We start from the raw sequence: 23,612 nt of genomic DNA on the forward strand, positions 1-23,612 counted from the left end.
TTGTGCCTGAAAATATCTTGAGGACTGAGGTAAGGTAGTGCAACACCAGACAACTCGTTGCAAAGGTGGAGAAAGCTCTCATCACTCCTATCTCAGTATTTCCCATAATGCAAAGCACATCTCCTTGCGGATATGTATAATGTTATACATTAAGGGAAGGGCCACTACTCAGACGTTTCGACCTTTATTGAGGTCTCGTCAGTGGGAGCCAGATACAGAGGTGGTGATACTAAGGTGGAAGTAATGTTGAAGTCATATTCACCTATACGAGTTGCCAAAAGGTCTCACCTTATTAATAAATTATTCTGGATTTAGAGAAAGATGTTGGAAGTTTTTGTATTCCGCGTATTTTTGTATTTTGTTTTTTTTCACTTGGTTAGACTATAATAAATTTACGTGATATAATATAATATAGGTAAATATGACCTCTCCATTTCTTCCACCTTGGTATCACCATCACTGGGTCTGGCTCCTACTGACGAGACCTCAATACATGCCGAAACCAGTCGGGGTAGTGGCCCTTCCTTTAATACATAGCATTGTACATGTCCGCAAGGGGATGTGCTTTGCATTATGAGAGATACAAAGACAAGGAGTGATGAGAGCTTGGTTCACCTTTACCACGAGTTACCTCAGTCCTGAAGATACTTCAGGCGCAAACTTTGTTTGCTTACACTTGGATAAAGGATTAAACTAAATTTATTATATCTGAACTTGTCGCAGCATTTAAAACCATATGAGGCTTATATTAATTTTGATAATTTTTCACGGAACACTTATTCATTTCCGCGGAATACAGTTTAGGAGACCCTGGCCTAAATTGCTTCGGTCCTAATTCTAAATAATCGACCCAACCTTCATAACGCGAGATCATTCTCTATGGCTGGTTGAAATGACACAATGTTACCAATACTGGAAACATGCGAAACGTTGAGATCTTAACAATACTCTTGATAATATCTCTTCTAGGTATATCTTAGTTTCCTTTTAGGGCCACGCGGTTAGCCTAGTGGCTGTGCGCTTCGCAACCCCATGCCTGGGAAAGGAGTGTCCTAGGTTCGATTCCCGTCGATGACGTGAGGAGCTTAAGGATCTTCCTCCGCCATAGCCAAGTTAGCCGGTCTTGGGCGTGGACAGCAGGGTTCCCCCCCCCCCGTTTATCTGGGGGTTTTCGTCCAGCAAAATAGGCAAACCGGCCTTGAGAACAGAACACTACAGGACATAGGATACACCGGGGCGTAGGGCTAACCACCTTATCCTGTGAACGGTTTGAGATCCGATGATTAATAAACCCTCGACACTGCAAGGTAAAAGGAAGATGAGATGAGTTTTTGGTGACTTAACTCACATTTTGCCAATGTCGTCTTTTATTTGGCATCTTTTCTACAATTGCTCTCTGAAAATTGCTTCCATTAAAATAATACCAAACAGGATTATCATAATTGATATTCTTTCATTGTCAGATTACCAGTATCGGCTAATATTGAGCTTTAATATATCAAAAATGAATTTCGCTGAGATTACATTTACTTTACTATGAATATATACTTTTAAAAAAGTTACAAAATGAAATTAAGAACATACGATGAATAATTCGATCGCATAATGTTTATAAAGTTATCATGAAAGTATTACGGGATAAATGGTTAAGTGAAGCGGCTACTGCCATATTTCGTCACCAGATAGCGTGCCCGATTTCTTCTGACATGCAGTGCAGGTGATGGCCTTGTTTGACACAAATCATTGAAAGATTCGGAGAAAATCATATGGTCGTTCTTAATATTTCCAACCATTCTGTACTCTTACCCATGCTCTTCTTCCTATACATCAATAACTATCTCTCTCTCTCTCTCTCTCTCTCTCTCTCATTTCAAATTCTATTCATAGTTTTGCTGATGACTATACACTCCATCTCTCTTCATCATTCGAGAAAGAACTTTGTAGTATTCAAGCGATTAAACTTCAAGACCTTCCATAACCAATGTTTTAAAACACTGATTTTATCACCATTCTCAAGAGGGTTGAAGATAATCTTGTGAGTTTCAGCGCCATCAAAGAGCTGTTCTCTTACTACCCTTAAGAAAAATCTTACTTCGTGCTCTCTTTCTTTAGATAATGTTTCGATTTAGAGTCAATATCAGCTTCCACTTCATGTTCTTACTTTCACGTATAGTAGTGTATCCTCGGATAAACATGTTTCTTCAAAAAATTTGGTATTCGTACAGTAAATGAGAAAGCCTAGAAGGCCTCAATTATTTTTTTCATTGAAAAACCTCACTTCTATAGTGCTGAACTCTCTTCGTCCTAAATCAGATCAACCGAGTATTGTTCTTACACTAAGGATGGCGCGTCCAGAACTTTGAAAAAGAATTCTAGATTACATACAGATAGAGTGCAATCCGCTTAACAGATGATCTCTTTCACAGAGGCTCTCTCCAATCATTTTCTCACAGGAGACCTGTTTCTACATGATGCCTTTTTTACAAGTGCTTTCAGTGAGGTTACTCCACCGAAACTTGCCCCTTCCATTCTTTTACTTTCCTGTAATCATGTAAGAATAAGAGCAGCAACTGGTAAATATCCATACCCAGTTGAAGCCAAACATATATATATAACCAATATCTCATCTTCCTTCATAACATCTACTTCTGTTTTCTTTGGGATAGCCTTTCCCCTTCTCATACTGTTTTTCCCATTGAATATAATTCCCCAACACTTCAACATGTGAGTAGATTCCTTCTTTCTCTTTAATTGTCCAAAAACGGCATGCTGTAATATTACAGATCTTGTGACCTCTCGTATGTAGGATGCGATAAAATAAAATAGTTTCCTTGCTACTACATCATGTAAATAATATACTTGTTACAAGGCACCTGAACTACTTGCGCAGTTACGAAGACGAAAATATTTGCTATTTGGTCGGGACCTGGGTTTGAATTCTGTCTAGGAAGTAAGGAATCTTTATAAGAACCTTTCGACTAACTTAACTTGTCTCATATGCGGGCAGAAGATTTCCCCCTCTCTCCTCACGGACGATGTGGTGTTTCATTCCATGAAACAGGCAAACCAGCCCGAACAGCACAGGCAACTAAACCAATCGAAACCTATAAAATATAAAATAAAAACCGGTCGAACCACATTGAATTTGAACTCCCAATTGTAAGATCTTCGAATGCCTCAGTAAAATTCAATTTTCTCGACATTCCAAGTAGCTTCTGTTCTCAAAGAAATCATGTTCTTTATGATATATGTGAATGTAACTTCGTTTAGTACAAAACACACCAGGTATTCTACTTAGTAAAATAAAGTTGCATTCCGAATCATTCCAAGCAAAGAAAAAGGTACACGCAGCTAAGGATAATTAAGGTCACAATAATTATTAATTACACGGGCATCGAGGCTGAGCAAGAGCGCTCATTTGTGCAGATAATAATCATTCTTTGTAGCTCCATCGCCTCCCTAATGCTATCCTTGTTATGCATTCATTATTCACAAGAATCTCACGAGAATATGCACCAGTGACATATGCCAATGAGGCGTTATAAACACGAAATTAATTAGCGCAAGTGTGATTTTTGTGTTGGAATGACTAGATTACTGCAGAACGTTTTTTTTTTTTTTATTATTATTATTTTTTTATAGGTAGTTGCTCTTAAAAATGTTTTTTTTTTCTTTCTGTTTTTAGAGAAGGATAATTAACTATCTCCGACTGAAGCAGAATAACTTAATGAATCCAAGGTGAATCCAAAACCATGCAAATGAACATCAGTTACGAGAATTTACGAAGTCTTCAGGCAATAAGCCTATGAAAATTTCAGTTAATGATGAAAAGTTTGGAAGCAGTAGAAAGATTCACCTATTGGGAAGCTTACAACACAGAGATGGCCGGTCTAAACATCACATTAAAGCAATTATTGCCATTGAGAGGATGCAGCCACTTGGGAAGGACAATAAAATACAGCTAACTACAAGACTCTATCTCATCGATACCCTTGTTAACTCGGTCTTACCGATGTGAAAGTTGGACATTGCTAAAGGAAGATAATAAAAGACTAATGGTTTTCGAAATGAAGTGCTACACAAAACCTTTGAAGAAATCTTGCACGACACGCGTAACAAATGACGAGGTTAGAAGGATCCATTCCACTGCTAGAACACAAGAAAATATCATCACTAAAATACGTCAAAAACAGCTCCGATGGCTGGGTTATGTAGCTAGATCAGATAGTTTATCTAAGCAAGCGCTAAAGGGCTTGACGTCTGGTAAAAAAAAAAAAAAAACTGGGGAAGGCCTAGACTCACCTGGATAGATATTAGAAAATAGACCAATTCTTCGTTTTCCACTTTGTTAAGGATATCCCATGACAGAAACACCCACCTGGAGAGACTATGTCAAAACCGCCACCTTTAGACAGAGAGAGAGAGAGAGAGAGAGAGAGAGAGATACGCCACACCATATTCAACTCCTACTTTCAATAATTTGCCAAGCGCCTTAAAACGGATGTATTTTTAAGTTGGTTTTGGATCATAAGCACATGTAACTAGATTTGTTTTGACAGTCTGTATGCAATTACACATTAAAAACAACTCTTTTCTGATTAGATAAGGTTTTATTAAAATATGGTATTTAGGATCGCCACTAAACTTTATCGAGTTAACTCCATTTGGGTTAATCGGAAGGTTTTAAAGCTAAATTAAGACAACGATACAAAACCACATGTTACAAATAATAATAAATCGACTGTGACACGTAATTCTAAAAGTGCTTTAAGTTGAACTGTGGTTATAATCTTTGATGATTGTTTCGGATCATTTATATACTTGTTTATGTTTCTTATTTATGATTTTTATCATATTTAATGTTTATTGTTTGGTTTTAGTTTAAATGTATTATATTTATTTTTGTTGCTTTTTTGACATCTTATCTAGTAATCGAGGTAGGCTAGGTTTGTAGTGAGTTTCGAAAAGACGAATCCATAACTGATCAGAGCAGTTCCCTTATGCTACAAAACATATGGTAAATATTCGTTGACGGAATATGAACACCTCCATCCCACGGTTGCGAGGATGATGCGATATTTCCGTTCGTTTGGAAAGATCTAAGTTGCAATCCTATGTGGGATGCTCTGAACCTTAATAAGGGCTTCTCAGCTGAAGAACGATTGGCTAATCGCTTTCATACAGAGATGATGGGGTTTATCCTCTTGAAAACTCAAGTTTTTATTCTCCCCAAAGAGACGATCAGTTGGTGAATACATGAGTTTTCAAGAGAGTAAACTCTCCACCCGCGATGTACTCGTAATATACTTGCATCATGGCTCTGGTGGCCTTTACGCACTTCTAATTAATCCAACCAGGCTGCACAATACTCGTTTGACTTCGACAGCAAACAGCAAAATAGTATTTTCGAAGTCCTAAAAACCACCGATGTGTACAACTCCCGGTCAGATGTGTTGCCATACATATAATTCTGTCAATGTCGACAAGGAGAAAGACTGGAAATGACAATCATTGCAATCGAATTGTACCCAGCTGAATATTTTGCATCATTTATAGGAAACAAATTCTACGCCTTAAGTGAAGATTAATCCATTATAATTTCCATCCCGGTTTATCCCCTCCTGGAATCTCAGAATTTTTTTTTCCCTCCTGCGTAACCTGTAGATTGGCAAACGTCAGCATTCGAACCTCAGTGTTTTCAATCAAGTGAGCTATGGAGCCTCAGATCAAACAATATCACTCGATTGAATAGATCACAGTCAGAATGTAACATCGGATAGCTGGTGCAGAACATCTCGATCATTAGTTTATTAATTCTCCGATGTTTTTTTTTTTTTTAAGATTTCCAGTTAATTGAATCAAGTTCTGTAAGAAGCACATCGGTGTACCGATTCTACCTTGATTTTTTTATCTTTTCCCCCCTTCTCGAAAACTAAGCTGATGCTATTTTATGTTACTAAGAATAAAACCTTTAAACATGATGGCAAGAACTATATTAAAGCCACATGAATAGTAGATCCTTAGACTACTGATGACTTAAAATGGGTGCCGTTATAAAAGCCTTCGTTGAGAGCAAAGGTTTTGTATCACTCGCCATATAAAGTCTATTAACAGTTTTATGTGCATTGCAGTCAGTGGCACAGTCTTCAATTTTAAGTACCAAAGAGAAGATTATACCCCTTAATACTATTCATAACGTGTAATTTGCATCTTTTCTAAGGCCTAAGTAAAGTTATATATAACCAGGATGCACCTTCGTATTAAGCATTCTGCGTGCAAATGGTTTAGAGAACTAGGAGGAAAAATTCATGAACCAGAACCCGCTGCTATTTTAGTTGGCAGTCGTAAATCTAACGGACCACGTTCGTGTTAGCAACACAGACTGTACTCTAAAAGGAACTTGAAGTCCTTGATGGAACCTTAATGGAAAGATGAGTGAGCCAGGAATATTAATGCACTTCCATTACTCCACGAACTGTCAGTCACGCAGAGCTTCGTTTAAAAAATCACCTTCGATAGCAAACCAGCTATACATTTCACTTTTAAGTCGTTAGAAGTCCATTTTACTGTTCAGAGGGGAGCTCCCTCTGGGCAAAAGCTTCCTCTATCTTTCATACCAAAGGTATCAGGAGACAAAGAATGTAGCCTACTTAATTAACCTTCCTTCTTAAACAAATTAGCTATCTTAAGAACAATTATTTTTCATTTGAATTAATAATTGTACTTCCTCCTCCCTTATGACGGCTAAGAGTCTGTTACTTTATCAATTACTAAATCAATAACTGCAATAAATTAATAAATTAAAATAAAAATTATTGAAAATAAAATAGCATTGTTCATTTCTGTTTTAATTTATTTATAAGTTTTTCATCTCGTAAAAATGATGCTGTACAGACTAGGCTTTTAGATTAAAGACATTTCTTTTATAGTTTTTACATTCAAGTATAGTTTGAGTAGAACATTTTATCGTCTGTTTTTATTCTCCAGGGAATTGATCTTTCACTTCCTAACGCTGGTTTATTGCTCTGTGGAAAACTTTCATATTTTAATGGCATGCTAATAAGCGCACAATGCCATCTAAACTGCTGTAGTGTGACCATCATTATTCATTTCGTGTTTTCAATCATGCTGAATGACGTTATTTTTATATATGTATGCATTAAGCCTTTTATTTCGACTAACAAAATGCAAAAATCTATTGTATTTCGGAATTTCAGGAATGAAATATTTTAATTGACGCTAGGTGCATTAATGTATCTAAGGAAACGAAATGCTCACCGCAAAGACTTTTGGCAAAGTGCCAATACCGCTACAATGGTAGAAAGCCTTTTGACAACGTTTACAAATTTCAAAAGATAATGTTTTAAAATATTTTTATATTCGTTTATCACAGCAGATAAAAACTAACATTATTGATAATCCAAACAAACTAAGTTTTATACGTCGTAAACTGTAGTCACAATTCTAAACATAGTCATAAACTGAATAATATTCGGCGTTGTAAAACTACACGATAGACGTCAAAGAAATGAAGATAGATCAGAAAGAGGATTCATACGATTTTTTGAGGTGCCTTAAAATTTCTGAGAACCAGTGACATAAGTTATTTCACTTGCAGTGTTTTATTTATTTAATGATCATTATTTTTGATAATCGACTTTTTATTTCAAAAATACAGCTATGGACAAAGCCTCAAGCTATATAAAAAACCAGTTTTTATAAATGAACATGAAGTCCTATAGAGATTACACCAACAGGTTTAGTATACAAGGGATGATAGTATAAAAAATGATTTTTGCTTCCTACATGTGAAATAGTGTATTATCAGCCCCAATTATCTGTTGGCTGCTATTAGTGATTTTCACACAGTGGAGGGTCTTTTTCCTACCCATTTCTTGTAGGAAGGTCAACGAACCCTCAAAGGTGGTCGAGGGAGAATTTTCGATAAATTTGAGATAAAGCCGAGCATTTGTATATCCTTTTCTGGGGCCCCCTTTATTAACATATTGGGGTGGTCAGAGAGAGGACGGTTGGTATATGAATGCTTCCTTTATTTTCGTCGGGGTTACTGAGATCGTTCCCATTAGGTCTAGTATCTATCACTATCATAGTTGGGAATTTAACAGTAACTGGTAACTGCTTGTAATGTTATTTCTGTTCTGTATGATATTGTAATTTGTAACGCATGCCCGTAATAATATAGATGCTGGGATAATTCTCTATAATACTTCATATTCCGTTTTAAAAGTATTTAAATAATTAAATCTTATTTATGCAATACATTACATGTTTTTTTTATTACAATACCAACTTGTAATTAAGCAGTAAACTTATATTTTATATATTTTAACTTTATATTTATGAACTATAAAATAGTTGAAAAATAATTAATTTCGGATTTAAAAACACTCCAGCAGATGAATTAAAACCTTACAAAATTAAGTAATGATTGGTCAGCATTATTTCTTTTGTTTACGATCAGTAAATACAGATTACTTTGATTTTTATGGGTCTTTTGAAGTGTGGGAGGCGATGGAAGTAACGTTGACTTTTTTTTTTTTTTTTTTTTTTTTTTTTACTTATTGAATAAATATGATTCTTCAGAAATAGCAAAACCTCAAGACCTGGGTAACAGCTGCGGGAAAGTACAGAACATGCACTGGATACAATGTACGCAGTAGTTCTACTACCCAGAATTCCTTACATGCATGTGTCGTTGTCCGTGTGACAGATCCATATGCCTTCATCACTCACTGACAGTGATGGCAGATGCAGGGGGTTACGGCTTCCTGCTGCCATTATTCCTGATTGGTATGAATGTCACATGAACTGTCATAAAAGAATATTTCGTTTCCTGAAAGCCAAACTCTATGGAATGAAACAAACACTAATAGCATTTTTCTAAGGGAAATCAGAAAGAACGTTAAGTTAAAAAAAAAATAATAATCATCGATTTTATGTGATGTTCTTTTTATTTGGGAAATGATGCGTCATGTTGAAAAGTAGATTTTTTCCCCATTATTTATTTATTTATTTATGACAGAAAGGTGTTCTCATATTTTAGAATTAAGAAAATAAAAAAAAAGGAAAAAAGGAAAAGAAATGAAAAATTAAATAAATAAAAACGTATACTTTTAATATACTGCATGCAATTTTCACCAATTCATCTACATGGGAAAAAAAAATTTTAAATTAAAAAAAAACTGAAATTCTCTGTACTAAACTAAATGATCAATCTGCACTATTGTTAATCAAGGAAATCCATACCTGCAATATGTGATGTGCTTAACTTGTTCTAAACCTTTAAATATCCATCTAATAAACACGAATGAATCGTCATCTACAGGAAGAAGAAGAAGAAACGCAGTTTTAAACTACACTGAACTTCAGTTTAAAGGAAATTGTTTCGGGAGTTTCCAAGTACGTGAAATTAATTTCATTTTAAAATGTAAACTAAATAGCATTAAAATGACACTAGGGCTAGATCATATGCACTTAACAGTGTAGCACATTTTATTAATTTGGACTCATTTTTTGACTTAAAAAAATTTGTTTGTGCACATGCGTGCCCAACTTTGAGAGAAAGTTTTATGAAACCGTTTTAACTGAAACATCAGTTGAAAAGATTCATTCGGAAGCTGCAAGTTTTACTGGAGCCACCATCCAATTTATTGGTGCCTTGAAATGTTTCATGTTTAGGCTATATAGAGAGAGTTCTAACCGTATTAATGTACAATATATCTACAACCTTTCATAGGTGGTATTCACATTTTAAAAAAAGAACAAAAAACATATTACACAAGTCAGCAGTGGCATTGATGTGTTGATAGACAACCAATCAGATTTAAGCACAGATTAAGAAGGTCCAACCACTGGATGTTTCTGTAAAGGTTCCACTTACAAAATTTGATAAATATTATTTTTTTTTTTAATTGCTTTAATTGTCTGTTTATTTTGGAATCTAAATAAACGTCTGTCTCACTTCAAGTTTCCTTTCTATCTATTCTCTCATTTCCGATACAATGTGTTATCCGTTTTAGAAACTGCAAATACACATTAATGGGATATGTATTACGGATAATGTACGCCAAAAACGTTATAACCAAGATAAATTTATTGGTGGAGAATAAAGACAACTTCATTATAACTGAAAATCCATTGTAATCAAGTTAATTACTTTGTTACAGTGGTAGAGAAAAACAGTCAAGGAAGGAGAAAAAAAAAAACATAAAAATCATAAATAACCGAGGTTGACTGTATAATATTAGATATTATTGCTTACATGCTGTCACATTATTCCTGAAATTAATTTTTTGTTTAAAAATAATATGCTGCGGTACGTTGCGCCATTCGATTGGAAAAGGCCTAAATTCGATTCTCGTCATGACGGGAGGAATCTTTATATGGACTTTTTCAATCGAAGGTGAGTTAGCCGATCTCATACGGAGGTAGCAGGGTTTTTTCTTCCGCAGACAAATCGGCCCGTCAGAACACACGCAATTTACAGACAAAAATTACTAGCTGTGGTGGTGGTGGTAGTAGGCAGTAGATGGCGCTGCTGTAGATGATTGGTAGTAGAGGATCGATGTAGTGGTGGAGACGGAGAGTTGTATAATAGGTGTCCTCCCGCAATGAGTCTTCGGACTCCTTGGAGGTGTTACGAATAATAATAATAATAATAATAATAATAATAATAATAATAATAATAATAATAATAATAATAATATAAATTATGTCCATTAGCTGATAATATTTTTTTTTTCATTTGCTATTTCTGCTAACATAAATACACATTGTTGTATTCACACCTCAACTCTTCCATATTTTTCTTTACAGCATCTTTATTCCCTGAAGATAATATTTTCTGATGATGTTTCAAAACCTCTCTGAGTTCGACTTCAGATCTGAAGATCGCACCGTCTACACTACTGCTGTCTTCTCTAGTGCCGTCATGCTGCTTGCTTTGACTTCTTCACTGGGTAATCTTGCCGTTATTGCGGTCTCGTTCCTAGAAGATAGTCTTAAGGCTCACGTATCCAATCTACTGACTGTGAATCTAGCTGTTACGGATTTACTGACATCAGGTTTGGTCATGTTGCCGAGTGCGATATCGGTCATCTACAACAAGTGGCCGCTCGGTAGTGTGGTCTGTAACATACATTGCTTCTTCAACTACTGTTTCATCATCGTCTCTATGACCACTCTGGCTATGATTTCCATCGACAGAGGGATTGCAGTACAGAAACCTTTACATTACGTTCAAATCGTGACAAAGAATCACATTATTGCAATGATCGCAATTACTTGGATCCAGGGATTTTCGTTTGCGTTAGCTCCAGCTCTCTGCAACTGGGTCGGGTACGACTACTGGGAAGCAGTGTGCGCTATCGAATGGGAGATGACAATGGACATCATCGTGTATGTAATCATGGCGTTCATTTGTTGTTTTGGTGTTCCTTCTTTCATTATAGTCTTCTACAATGTCCGTATCATGTGGTCGAGTAGAAAATTGAAGAGCAATGTTGTACATCCCAGCGAAAAGAGACGAAAAGCTGGCGCTGAAACTAAACCCATGCCCGGTCATAATGGAACTCAAAAGACTCATCAGCAGCAAAGTGATAACGCGAATAGAAAACTTTTTATGAGTATTCTGGTAGTGACTGGGGTATTTTTTCTTTGCATGACTCCTTTCTGCGTAACCAAACTCATGAAAGTTGTTGTTGGTCCGGAAAGAGTTCCACCATGGAGTAGTTTATTCGCAACTTTTTTCCAGTTTATGGCATCAGCTACAAATCCATTCATTTACGCCATTTTAAGAAAAGATTTTCGACAGGCATTTGCAAAATTGCCAAAATATATCGATAGAAAGATAAAGGAAATGCTATTTGGAACTTAAAATAAAAAAAAAAGCACCGAAGAAAGTGCAAGGGGAGAAGAATATAAAAATGAGTTATTTATTATTAAAAGGCTCTTTCTTCACTAATTAAGACTTTGACTATTAATAGCGCACTTCAAGATTACAAACTTTCTATAAAGGCAAGTGGAGACTCCTTGAAGTTGATGCTTTTAAGCAGCAGTTCAATCCTAAAGCAACTCATGCTGACAACGCTTGTAATTATTTTGAGCTATTGATCGCTTTCAAAACTTCTTCTTTATTCTTCTTTTCAATAGGCTATTCATATTTTGTAAGAACGCTTTGATAGCAGTAGGTTATTTTTAACTGTAACTAAAGAAAACATAAACATGTAACAAAAAAGATCTCATGCTGAATATTGATCAGACACTTGCTGATGTATTTCGAACGTTATCGTCAAGGTATTTTCTCCTAGTAACCAGCTGTGTAGATAATGAAGCAGTTAATTATAATATATGAAACTTACTTGGCGTAAAAGATAACAAACATTATACCCTTTCACGGTTGGTGTCACAAAAGGTCTTTGACTTCACGGTTCGGTTGTTACCTTGATGAAAAAACTGCTCATATTGGCATCGAGTAGCAACTATTACATGAAAGTAGTAATAAACAAATACTACAGTCTTTAGATTCTTGATATTTCAATGCAGAGACTGTACTACAGTCTCTGCTTAGAATTAAATCCCACTCGTTAACAATTCTTTTTCCAGATGACTGCTGTGCTGTCTTAGGCAAACCAACCTTAGCGCGCGCGCGCACGCACACACACACACACACACACACACACACACACACACACACACACACACACACACACACACACACACACACACACACACACACACACACACACACACACACACACTAGTTGTAAATGCCTTATCTGCTGTGATAAATGATTCTAAGTTGTCTTACAGGAAGAAGGATGGTCAAATTTATCTTAGACCGTCATAGATAGAAGAATTAAACATTGATGGCAATGCGAAGAGAGTATCACAGCAGAGATCAATGTCCTAATCAAACAGCAGTTTGCTACTTCGTAAAAATTATTCAAGTACTTTGTAACTCATTAAAAATCCTTTACGCAGTAGAAAACTAATTTCTATAAACCAGAACGAATACGTTTGAAATTCCAAAATCCTTAATGCATTCCATAATTGCCGTTGAACATCCTATTTAAATTTTCAATCAGATAACGGAATCTAGTGAAAGCCATTATCCCAAAAGATAACGAACAAAAAGGTGATCATTTGGTACCTACATTTGGTAACGAGAATTTGCATTATGACCTACTCACTAAGTTTTATCACCAATCGCTGTGTAGAGTTAACACAAAAGTCTCTCTCTCCCTTAGGCCGATTGCTAGAAGAAAACTCAAGTATTTACACCATATGCAACGGTTATCTTCTGTAAAATTTTATAATTAAAAATCCTATGAAATAAATTAAATAGGCCTTTCAGAAATTACGAGGGCTCATATGCTATTTCAAGCAATTTGAAAATAGTGCCAATTATTCAAGGAAAATATAAAAGCAAATATGCTACGAGAATGTCCGTTAATACCACACATTTCCACTAGCTAAACTTAACGTAATGGGAATTCACTTGATTACTGGACTTGGGCGTGTACAGTTATTATAGATGAGTGCATTTACAACAAAATAATAATTTAAAAAAATAGCTAAAAATTTCTGAATGATAAATGCATAAATGTATTGAAATAAAAATATTCGTAGTTCAATCGGTAACAGCGACACCTTTTGGTTAAAAAGATACATGACATTCAAATTCTATTTATGGCAAAAGAATTCGTTTCAGATTTGTTTGAGATGTCTATTTAAAACCTAAATGATTTAAATGTGCACAATATTAATAATTGGTTGGTGAGGAATGAACATTGTTACTTGTTTTATTTTAAATGTGAAAAATGATTCTGCTTCTGTTATTTCATCGTTTTCCTGTGATACTCATTTACCTGAGATACAACATGTAATTCGTTTCGTTTATTCTGTATATTACATTTTTTCTCGACAATTTTACTGTTTTTTTTTTGTTTGTTTGTTTAAGCGTACAGCGACATCTACAAGTGATGCAAATGTATTAGTATCAATTAAAAAGATCAATTTCCGTTTTAGAGAGATATCGTTTGCAACGAGATTAGTTTGTAAATTTAATAAATTACTGCAATAATTTGAATACTGATCAGAAAAAACCATTAAAATGAACAACTGAAAAGTTTAAAAATGGGAAAACGTTCATTATTATTTATTTCCTATTTATCTGTAATGAGATCCTAATCCTAGTTTTATTTAATAATAATAACCAGTAATGTGGATAAGATGAGTGAGACAAATATAAACATAAGATCAGGCGAAATATGAACATAATAAAATCATAATAAATGTGAGTGAGACTGAAAATAAAAAAATAATAATAATCAAAATCGATCGATTTGTTGATATTTGATCGAGTGTGGCTTCTTGTCTGATTTGTTTTTATTTCGTATTTTTATTTTGCTTTGCATACACTATTTCTTAATATTTTCTAGAAATTTCAATGCTTACATTTAATATATTACAGGAATGTTCTAAATGCAGCAATTTCGGGCTTATGACAACAGGATTTGACTTTGAAAATTTAAAGAAAACCAGATTAAACTGAATTTACTCTGGCTTCTCATCAATCTAATTTATTCAATCTGGTGATAGGATTAGTGTCCAGAATTACCTTGATCAATGCATGCATTTTTGGGCCCATTTGCCTTTTATTTTATTTTATTTTTATTGATGTGGATGAAGAACCTGACTCCGACTACGCTACATTACGGCAATTATACAAACACATATGCTAAGATGTGTATTCTGATGAGTTGCTGTCATGACTAAATAAATTGATTGAGAAATTGCCTCAGGGTGGTGTGTTAATCCCTAAACAACGCAACACTGCTCACCGCTCTTTCTCTGGCCAATTGCAGGCTGCTTGCAACGTCAAAAACAGCGGACATCCATTTCCGAAACGGAACGAACAAAATTACCACCATTAGGGATGACCAAATTGCAAATACAGAATAAATAAATACATTGCAAACGATGTTTGATAAGAAACTTTTTTTTTGTGACCTTCGTGATTCAAATATAGATAACTTTGTGTTTGTCTCTTAGAACATCGTCATCAATTAATTATCATAGATTAATTATATCAACGAATCAATTATCAGAGATTAATATACCAGCATCCTGACGTATTTTGCGTGGAAATCAGAGAGTTGTGAGCTGGCAACTTTGTGAGCTTGATGTCCGAATGTTTGTACGGAGAAGTCAAATGCAGTTCGACCACTTGGAATTAAAGACAGGAATAGGTGCCATAAGGACATTCATTTCTATGTATGCCTAAAGGACATCGCTCGTCACATTAATTCTTTAAAACAAGTTCGATAGCAGTAAATCACTATTGGCAATTCATTATTATGTAATTTTCGGGTAGCTAATTTAAAAATATATATCAGGTAAGTGTAGTTTCATGATATAAAAGCTTTCGAGTAAAATAATTTCATCGTGAACATACCTTAAAATATTTTTTGTGTGTGTGATTGTTATTGTTTTTGATAACTTGACATGATTTTATTAATAAGTGAAGTCACGGGTTACAGTATTCAGTCCAATGTGCAATAAGGTGATTAACGACGTCTTGCTTCATGATCTGGAAAAAATGCAGCTGAATTACTTGAATTTTACTACTGCATTTTAAGTAAGAAAATACCTCAGAAATATCACCAATAATAAAACATTAAAAAATAAGGTTATGGAACACATCTGCCATTTATATCAGATTGGAATTCTTTTTAATTCCAGTTCTTTAAAATTCAAAATTAAACTTAAATTTACTAATAAATTAATTTAATTAGTAAAATTAAATTTTAAATTAAATAAATAATGAATAAATAAAAATAAAAATAAATAAATATAACTAAAATAAAATATAAATATATCCAAAAGAAATATAAATATACATGATAAACAACTGAAGTTCCTGTTCTAAATAATAAATATAAATAAAGTAATAAATAAAAAAACTAATCGTTTTATCGTATTATGAAGTAATCCTTAAATATTGTAGCATTCACCCAGCATGGACGTGGGGGGATGTCGTGTACAGGGAGTTTTGTTCTCATTTTTTTTCAGTGATTTTTTTTTATATATTTTTATTTTCCTTTCTTGACGTATATACAAGGTACTATGAATGAACGATATCGATATCAATTTTATAGTGACTGTATCACCTACAATTATATATATTTTTTTAATAATCAGTATGGCTATAACCTTGGTTTCGCACATTCTATCAGTTCTTCCTTCTAGTCCATTTTTCTTTTCTTTTCTTTTCTTTATTCTTATGATTTTTTTTTCTTAAATTTAAATTAATAAAGTTAAAATGAATAAATTAATTTTTAAAAATAAAAAGATTTATTATTTTCGAAATAGTGAGTGTTTTGACAACTGCATCATTTATCAACATCTTGCCAAACTGTGGCAAGGCAGTGATGGATAATACACGAAAATAAATGCAGAGTTGCTTCAGAAGGATATTACACATTTATTTCGAAGGAAGAAAGAATGGGAAAGATGGGTTCAATGCTGCACCAAGATGAAGGTTTACTGAGAGAGGACAACAGGAAGGTAGATGCTCAAAACATGAGGCTGGGAGAAGAAAAAAAAACTCCCATAACGATGAACAAAACCTCAAAACAGGCACAAAAACTTAAAGCCATGAAAGGGTGGTTTAAAGTGCAATTTCCATGTTCGAAATGCGGTTCTTTTAGAGAGCTCATTCATAACGTTGGGAATTTCCATTCAAGGTAACTTGCGTGGAAGAGAGCAACTCATGCACTTGCTCAACAGCCGAAGATATAATAGTATTCTGTTTTCTCCTCCAGTGCTCAAGAGAATGACGTTTTTCTTGTTTTATTAGCATCAAAACATCAATCACACCACTACCAAAGCCGTCTGCTTTTCCTGTAACTAAAACTTTCACTCCTCTCTCTCTCTCTCTCTCTCTCTCTCTCTCTCTCTCTCTCTCTCTCTCTCGTGTGTGTGTATGTGTGTGTATCTTCCGCTCTTCGCAAAGCCTGAGTAAGCTAAGGCTCATAATTCGCTTCAATGTGTTCTTGGGGATCCATCTTTTCGCTGCCCTGTATGTGAGCTCCGTGCAGCAGAATCTTATTACAGAGACATCGCCGCTTATGTGTTTTCTTTGCAAGTGTTTCTGAAAGCGATGAATGCAATTAACTTGCCATGCTTGGGAACTCCGTGTTCGTTCCTCTTAAATAAATATTAATTATATTGCGGGACATCGGAAAGAACCTCGAAGAGTGTTTTTTTATATATATACAGGTTCTTACTTAGTGTATATAACACACTCTGATAGCATGTTGATCGTGGAGATTATACACTGAACTATCCAGTAGCACACCTGCAGTCTAATTTCGAATGTTTGCTTGAAAGCAATCAGCAACTTTAATTTCATGGAAATCTTCTTGGTGTTGGTACAATAATTATGCAGTGCAAAATTGGACACTTGTGCAAAATTTAAATAAGGTGGAGATTCTTTCTGATATCACATTTAATTATTAGTTAATCTGCAGTGCTTTCTGATTTCTTCATCATCATCATCATCATCATCATGCGTATCAAGGATTTAGGCCTAGCATGGCCTGTTCCGGCCTTAGAAGTCATCGCTGAATCGCTTAAGAGGACGTCCTGGTTTTCTTTTTCCTAATGGCTTGTACTTTAAGGCTTGTTTTGGTAATCTTTCTATTTTCATTCTGTGAACGTGTTCAATCCAATTATCTATATTTTTTAACTTTTTCTATTACTGATTCTTGGTTTAATTCCTTCATAATTTCTTCGTTTCTTTTGTGATCAAATAGGGTATACTTTGCAGTTTTTCTCATAAACTTCATTTCTGCTGTTGTTAATCTTTGTTTGTCTTTTTGTTGTCCAGATTTCGCTTCCATACATTAAGACTGGTAGGGCTAATGTATTATATACTTTTGGTCTGGTTTGTTTTTGAACTAGGTTTGGTTTAAATATAGAGTAAATTACACCTGCTATTTTTAAATATTTTGCAATTTTTACGTTTATATCTTTTTCATTTTCATATGTGATCGTACATTCTAGGTAGTTAAATGAATTCACCTGTTCTAAGATCTCGTTATCTATTACTATTTTAGTTCTTGCATTCGAATGTTATATTCGAATATTTTATGCAAAAATCACGATAGGATTACTATCGATTAGGTTGATTTAGGCTGTTTGTAAAACAGCCTAAATCTGGGAAACCAAACTGAAGTGTCTTATTTTCATTATGTTATTGCTTAGGAACATATAGAAACAATATAGCTATGAAGCAAATATCTCGTATGATATTCCAGCCTATTTAGGAGGAAAAATAAAATCCCACCACATCTCTATGAGATTGACTAACTCATTTTCATTTGATAAGCTCTTATAAATGTCCCTTAAATCTTAGATAGAGTTCGAATATGATTGCGCTATGGAAAGGTTGTTTACAGTATGAGTAATATTTCTAATTTCGTACAAGTAATTACTGTAAAGAAGATAAAATTACTTTTTTGTTTTTGAAATTTAAAGTAGAACATTTATAACTATGTATAATTCTCAGATTTGTTAAAAGACTAGGGATTGGACAACAGACAATTCGATAAATAAATAATAATAATCTAAAACCCAATGTGATTTGTTGGTAATGTTTTTATTGTCCAATGTATGTTTTTATCTGTAAATACTAACTGCAAAGAAATAAAATGATAAAAGAGAAAAGCCGACTTATTTTCAGACTGCAAACAAGAATGATCGCTAAATTTTGACATGCCAGAAACCACTGACAAAAATCAGTGATGTATGCGGTACAAACGATTTCTCGCCCTACTTAGGAACACGTGGTTTAATACCCAGTTTGAAAAACGACCTCTCTGATGCAGACAGTGAGTAGCACAAGTGGGCTGTCCGACTTACCTAATCAGAAGTCTTTTCCAGAGTTCTAGATATTTAAACAGCACACTTCTTGAGTAGTGTCGTAGAAAATAGAGGACTCGCCAACTTCCAAATGATAAAATTAAACAGAGATGATTTATAAGTATCTCGATCCTTTCGCATTAGGAGGGTTAGTATCATTCTTCTTGTCATTTGCCTCGTCCTACGATTTTTTATGCGCTTGTTGTCTGAATTCAAGATTTATATTTAAAAAAAAAAATTATACGAACATATCCCGTCACTAGTAATCCCATATCTGAATATGTAGAATAGTGCGCCGAATTCTAAAAGCTGGAGTTAAAAGAGGTCTGTCTTTCCCCCTTTCGGGAGGGAAAAGTGTTAGAAAAGAGGAGAATCGAAATGCGAGTTCTAAGTTATAATAAGAAGCAGCTATGTACCGAATTTGTTGATGCTGCCAGCTCACGCCCTGTTGATAGCTCCTTTCCCTGCAGAGACAGCGGGATTTTACTCTGATATACAACACCTACAGTAAAGACGAATCCAGTCTTTACGTTACTTTAAGCTGTGTCGAGAATACTGCTACAAAAGTAAAATAAAATAGAATATAAAATAGAATACAAGTATATACTACAAACTATAGACCTATTGCTCTCGCTTCAATTAATCGAGGTGGTCATCAACTTCAGATCATCAAATTTATGCCGTTGTACTTGACATTTCTGAGGCATTTAGTAGTTGGTATAGAAGGCTTCTCACTAAATCCTCATGTTATGATCTACCTTCTAGCCTTTATAAATGGAATTCACGTTTTCTTTCGGATCGTTACTCATAAAAAGAGCTGACTTTCTTTCCCTGACATGAAATCCATTCAAAGATTTAATAACTGCACTCTCCATCCCTCCTACTCACACGACAAAGCTCGAAGGGCTCAAATATTTCACGCTTCAAGATTATCTCCTATCAGTACCCTAGAAACTGATCTCCACATTATCCCTTCGATTGGGTGATAATATCCTACTTATCACTAATGCTTTCAAAAATACTGTCGTGTCTTTTTTTTCTTTCTTTTTTTTTTCTCACAAAAGAGACCTTAGTTCTTCCTCCCTCCTTCATCTTTAATAAGGTTCAGTTTAATAGTCAAGACCATATCACTCTTCACAGAATGAAACTTACTCCTAGCCTTTCCTGACATAACCAGCTTCTATGCATCTTCGGCTTCAAAAATACTTGTCATCCTTTTCGCTCGAGACATTACTTTCTCCGACCTTGGAATACTGTTCTCACATTTGGGATGGAGCACCTAAAAACTATCACAATTCTTGATTCTCTTTAGAAGAGGGGAATCTCTCTCTCTCTCTCTCTCTCTCTCTCTCTCTCTCTCTCTCTCTCTCTCTCTCTCTCTCACACACACACTTTCTGGCCACTGTCTCCCAGACGATCAGCTCATTTCCTCATTGTGTCTCTTCGTATTTCCATGGGAGCTTTCAGCAGAACTAGCATCATCAGTCATGCCGCTATTTCTGTACAGCAACACAACTAACAGTTGTTCAACATCCTTTTACAGTCCAATGGCTGACTCACCGACCATGCTATTTCCATTCACGTTTCATTCCATCTACCTCGGTTTTCTGTGTGTGTGTGGGGGGGGGGGGTTAAATTAATTAGCCAGGTCTTGCTAAGTCTCTTTATATAACAAAACAGTTTCTGAAATAATTATTTCATGTTTCTATATCAATCATAAGTTCTCTATAAGCGACATCCGAAAGAATATTCAGTCATCAAAAAAGGGTGTCCGTACGTAAGTGGAATCGTTCGCAGGAAGCATACAAAACGCGATTTCGTTGGACTTATTAGAAAAAGAAGAGGCTGAAGGAATAGAAGTGGGAATCATTATTATTATTATTATTATTATTTGTCACCTCCAGGGAGTCCAAAGACTCATCGAGGGAGGGCTGCTGCTCTACATCTCCGTCATCATCTACACCAGCGCCATCTACTGCCTACCACTACCACTGGTACATCATAAGAACTTTTATGAAATTTCAGTTTTCTTGAACTATAAATAAAGAAAAGAAAAATGGAAAGAAACGAAAAGAAAAAGAAAGAAAGAAATAGGATTTCTGTACACTATGTGCGCTGAAGCTATAGTCAGAGTATTACAGTATTTCCGTTTCATAAGCTAATGTGACACTGATTAAACATGAAACATGCTGAGTTTTTTTTTTTTTTTTAGGTGATCCAAAAAGTATGTAAGGGGTGGGTGACAGTGTTGGATAAAAATATAGACAATATAAACGTCCAGCGATGTCTTTGAAACATGCGATTAAACTCGACTTGGCAGCAAAATTACTACTCTAGAGATTAAAGGCTGTTGACAAAATAAAATATAAAAAATAAGAAAAGCATATTACAGTTAAAAAAGAGACTGAATGGAAAATAAAAAGTCAGTAAACAACGATCGTTACACTAGGAAAACTTTGCTGGTAGCCAAGATTATCTTCATATTTTTCACATATGAAAAATTACTCATAAAACATTTCGTAAGACAAATAGAAGATTAAAACGGGATAAAAGAAAGTGCAGGAATTAAACTACAGCAAATCTGCGGTAATTTAAGTCGCGAGATAAGAAGGAAATAGGAAAGTCACGAAAAAATTAGATTAACGTTAAATATGGGAATAAAATCTTATTATATTTTTATATGGAAAAAAAGGCTTGGTGAAGTCTTGTGTTACCATAGCAACAGTAAGAATTTTCTTATATAAATAACATACTAAAGGAGTCTTTGATGTATGATGTGTGCACAAAAATCCAATATTATTAGATGTACACACTTAACTAAGAAATGCTCCTAATCCAAGGAATGAGAATTTTTAATCCACATATAAATCGGTAGATAAAACACCAATGAAATATTCATAGAAGATAAAAGAATCCTGAAGAACTCCAAAGAAAAACTAAAACACGTTAGCAGGAAAAAGAATGGATGAACTACAATATGACATGTTCATACAAGGTATACAAACAAAAAAAAAAAAAATCAGCTGGGCAAATAAGAGAAAGACCGAAGGGGATGACAAGTATACTCGGAACGCAAAAAAAGTGAATGGAAGACGTTCAATCAAGTATGGGAGGAGAAATGATTTAGACATCACTCTGTAAACAATAGAGTGACAACTTATATTTTTAAAATCATTTTAATTGGCAGATTATCGGTTATAGAACAACAAAAACCATCCTAGGAATTTTTGTTTGCAAATATTCTAATAAAACTTCAAAACGGAACACATTAAAAAAAAAAATGACGATGCAAGTGGAACATCAAAATAAATGATCAGTTCGGAGGACAACCACCCTCTCTTTTCCCTTTCAATATCCTTTACGATCATTGTCTTTTGTTCTCCTGTTCAATTTATCATCCTCCTCTTTCTTTTTCCAATATTGATTTTTAGACCTCCCTTTTCTACCGATTTTAGCAGGGTAAAAGCTTATAAAATAACTTCGAGTTGTTGGACAAAAGTTTTACCTACAAAAATTTGTCATTTTTCATTTTCTCGGAAAAATCATAAAGTCAGGAATGGAGACCCAGTAGACCACATATACATCAGAAGAGAGTTGCAACCGTTCTTTCCAAATAGTTATTGGCTGGTGACATTTCCTTTATACTATAGAATGGTACAATAAAAACTGTGATCGATGCAATAAAATCTATGATTCTGAGACGCATTTTCTGAAACATCGAGAACTTTCTAAGCAATCAATCACTGGTACTCAACCAGACATGGGAAGCGGGTGGTATGTTGAGATTACAGAGAACAAATAACTTTCGTAAGCCCCTTTGCCTCCCGTTCATGTTATTTATTGACTGCTTTTATTAATAACAGAACAGTTGGCTGGAGAAGTGGTTTAGGGTTCCATGTACTGTCATATCGTTTATTAGCTTGAGTTTAAGGTAGGTGGGATAACAATGGCATCTAGAATACGGAGTGAACTGTGTGTCATAGTACCCAGTTGACTTCGATATAAAATAACGATGAAAAAAATTATCTGAACTTTTAAAAATAAATTAAAAAAAAAGGTAAAAATATTCATTGGTAAACCCAAGTGCATTGCTGTACAAAGAGATTAAAAAAAAAAAAAGAATCAAAACGATGAATTAACTATACGATGAACGTGCTGTTATATTTACATACATTATGGGCATTCATGGATCATTGAAAACTTCAATGGACAGATGAAGAAAGTATAAAATAAACAGGGGCGAATGCTGGACTTGAAATTCACGCTTGCTCTTGTTATCATTCAGGGAGTGAGAGGTGTGATTGAAGTCTGATCAGCGGAATAATGAATTATTGACCATTTAAAATTATAGATTTAGAAATTTATATACATTTAATCATATAAATACAACATTTATTTTACAAATGATATTCTATCTTTTTCAATTTAGCTACTTGAATCTAAATTCTACCCTACTGTTCTTCTTTATGAACTGGTCAATAACATCGTCATAAAAAGTTGGTTGTAACTTAATTTTCCCAAGCAACACGCACACTTATAAAGGCTGGCTGAAGCTCACTGGCTAGAGCTACTTTCACTGCGTATAACCTGTCTTTAAGAAGACGTGAAGGGAGCGGAAATGGCTATGTGCGCGCATGAAATCACAGTGCTGCAGCGAGGGCCTG

General features: G+C 34.6%; 1 protein-coding gene across 1 annotated transcript; it reads left to right on the plus strand.

Moving 5' to 3' along the window:
- Positions 1 to 10,870: 10,870 nt before the first annotated feature.
- LOC150101657 (beta-3 adrenergic receptor-like) lies at positions 10,871 to 21,241 on the plus strand. Its single transcript, XM_090399888.1, has 2 exons — positions 10,871 to 11,833; positions 21,161 to 21,241. The coding sequence occupies exons 1-2, from the start codon at positions 10,871 to 10,873 to the stop codon at positions 21,239 to 21,241; spliced, it is 1,044 nt and encodes a 347-aa protein (XP_090256014.1).
- The last annotated feature ends 2,371 nt before the right edge of the window (positions 21,242 to 23,612 follow it).

The sequence above is a fragment of the Typopeltis vanoorti genome, chromosome 11, assembly GCF_054136105.1.
Source record: "Typopeltis vanoorti isolate ZY-2024b chromosome 11, IOZ_Tvanoo_1.0, whole genome shotgun sequence".
NCBI lineage: Eukaryota > Metazoa > Arthropoda > Arachnida > Uropygi > Thelyphonidae > Typopeltis > Typopeltis vanoorti.

What these genes read in the sequence shown, in the direction of transcription:
- LOC150101657 (XM_090399888.1), top strand. Translation starts at nt 10,871, where the DNA reads ATGTTTCAAAACCTCTCTGAGTTCGACTTCAGATCTGAAGATCGCACC. An exon ending in TAAGAAAAGATTTTCGACAG is followed by an intron (nt 11,834 to 21,160) that starts GCATTTGCAAAA and finishes TTTTTTTTTTAG; the next exon opens with GTGATCCAAAAAGTATGTAA.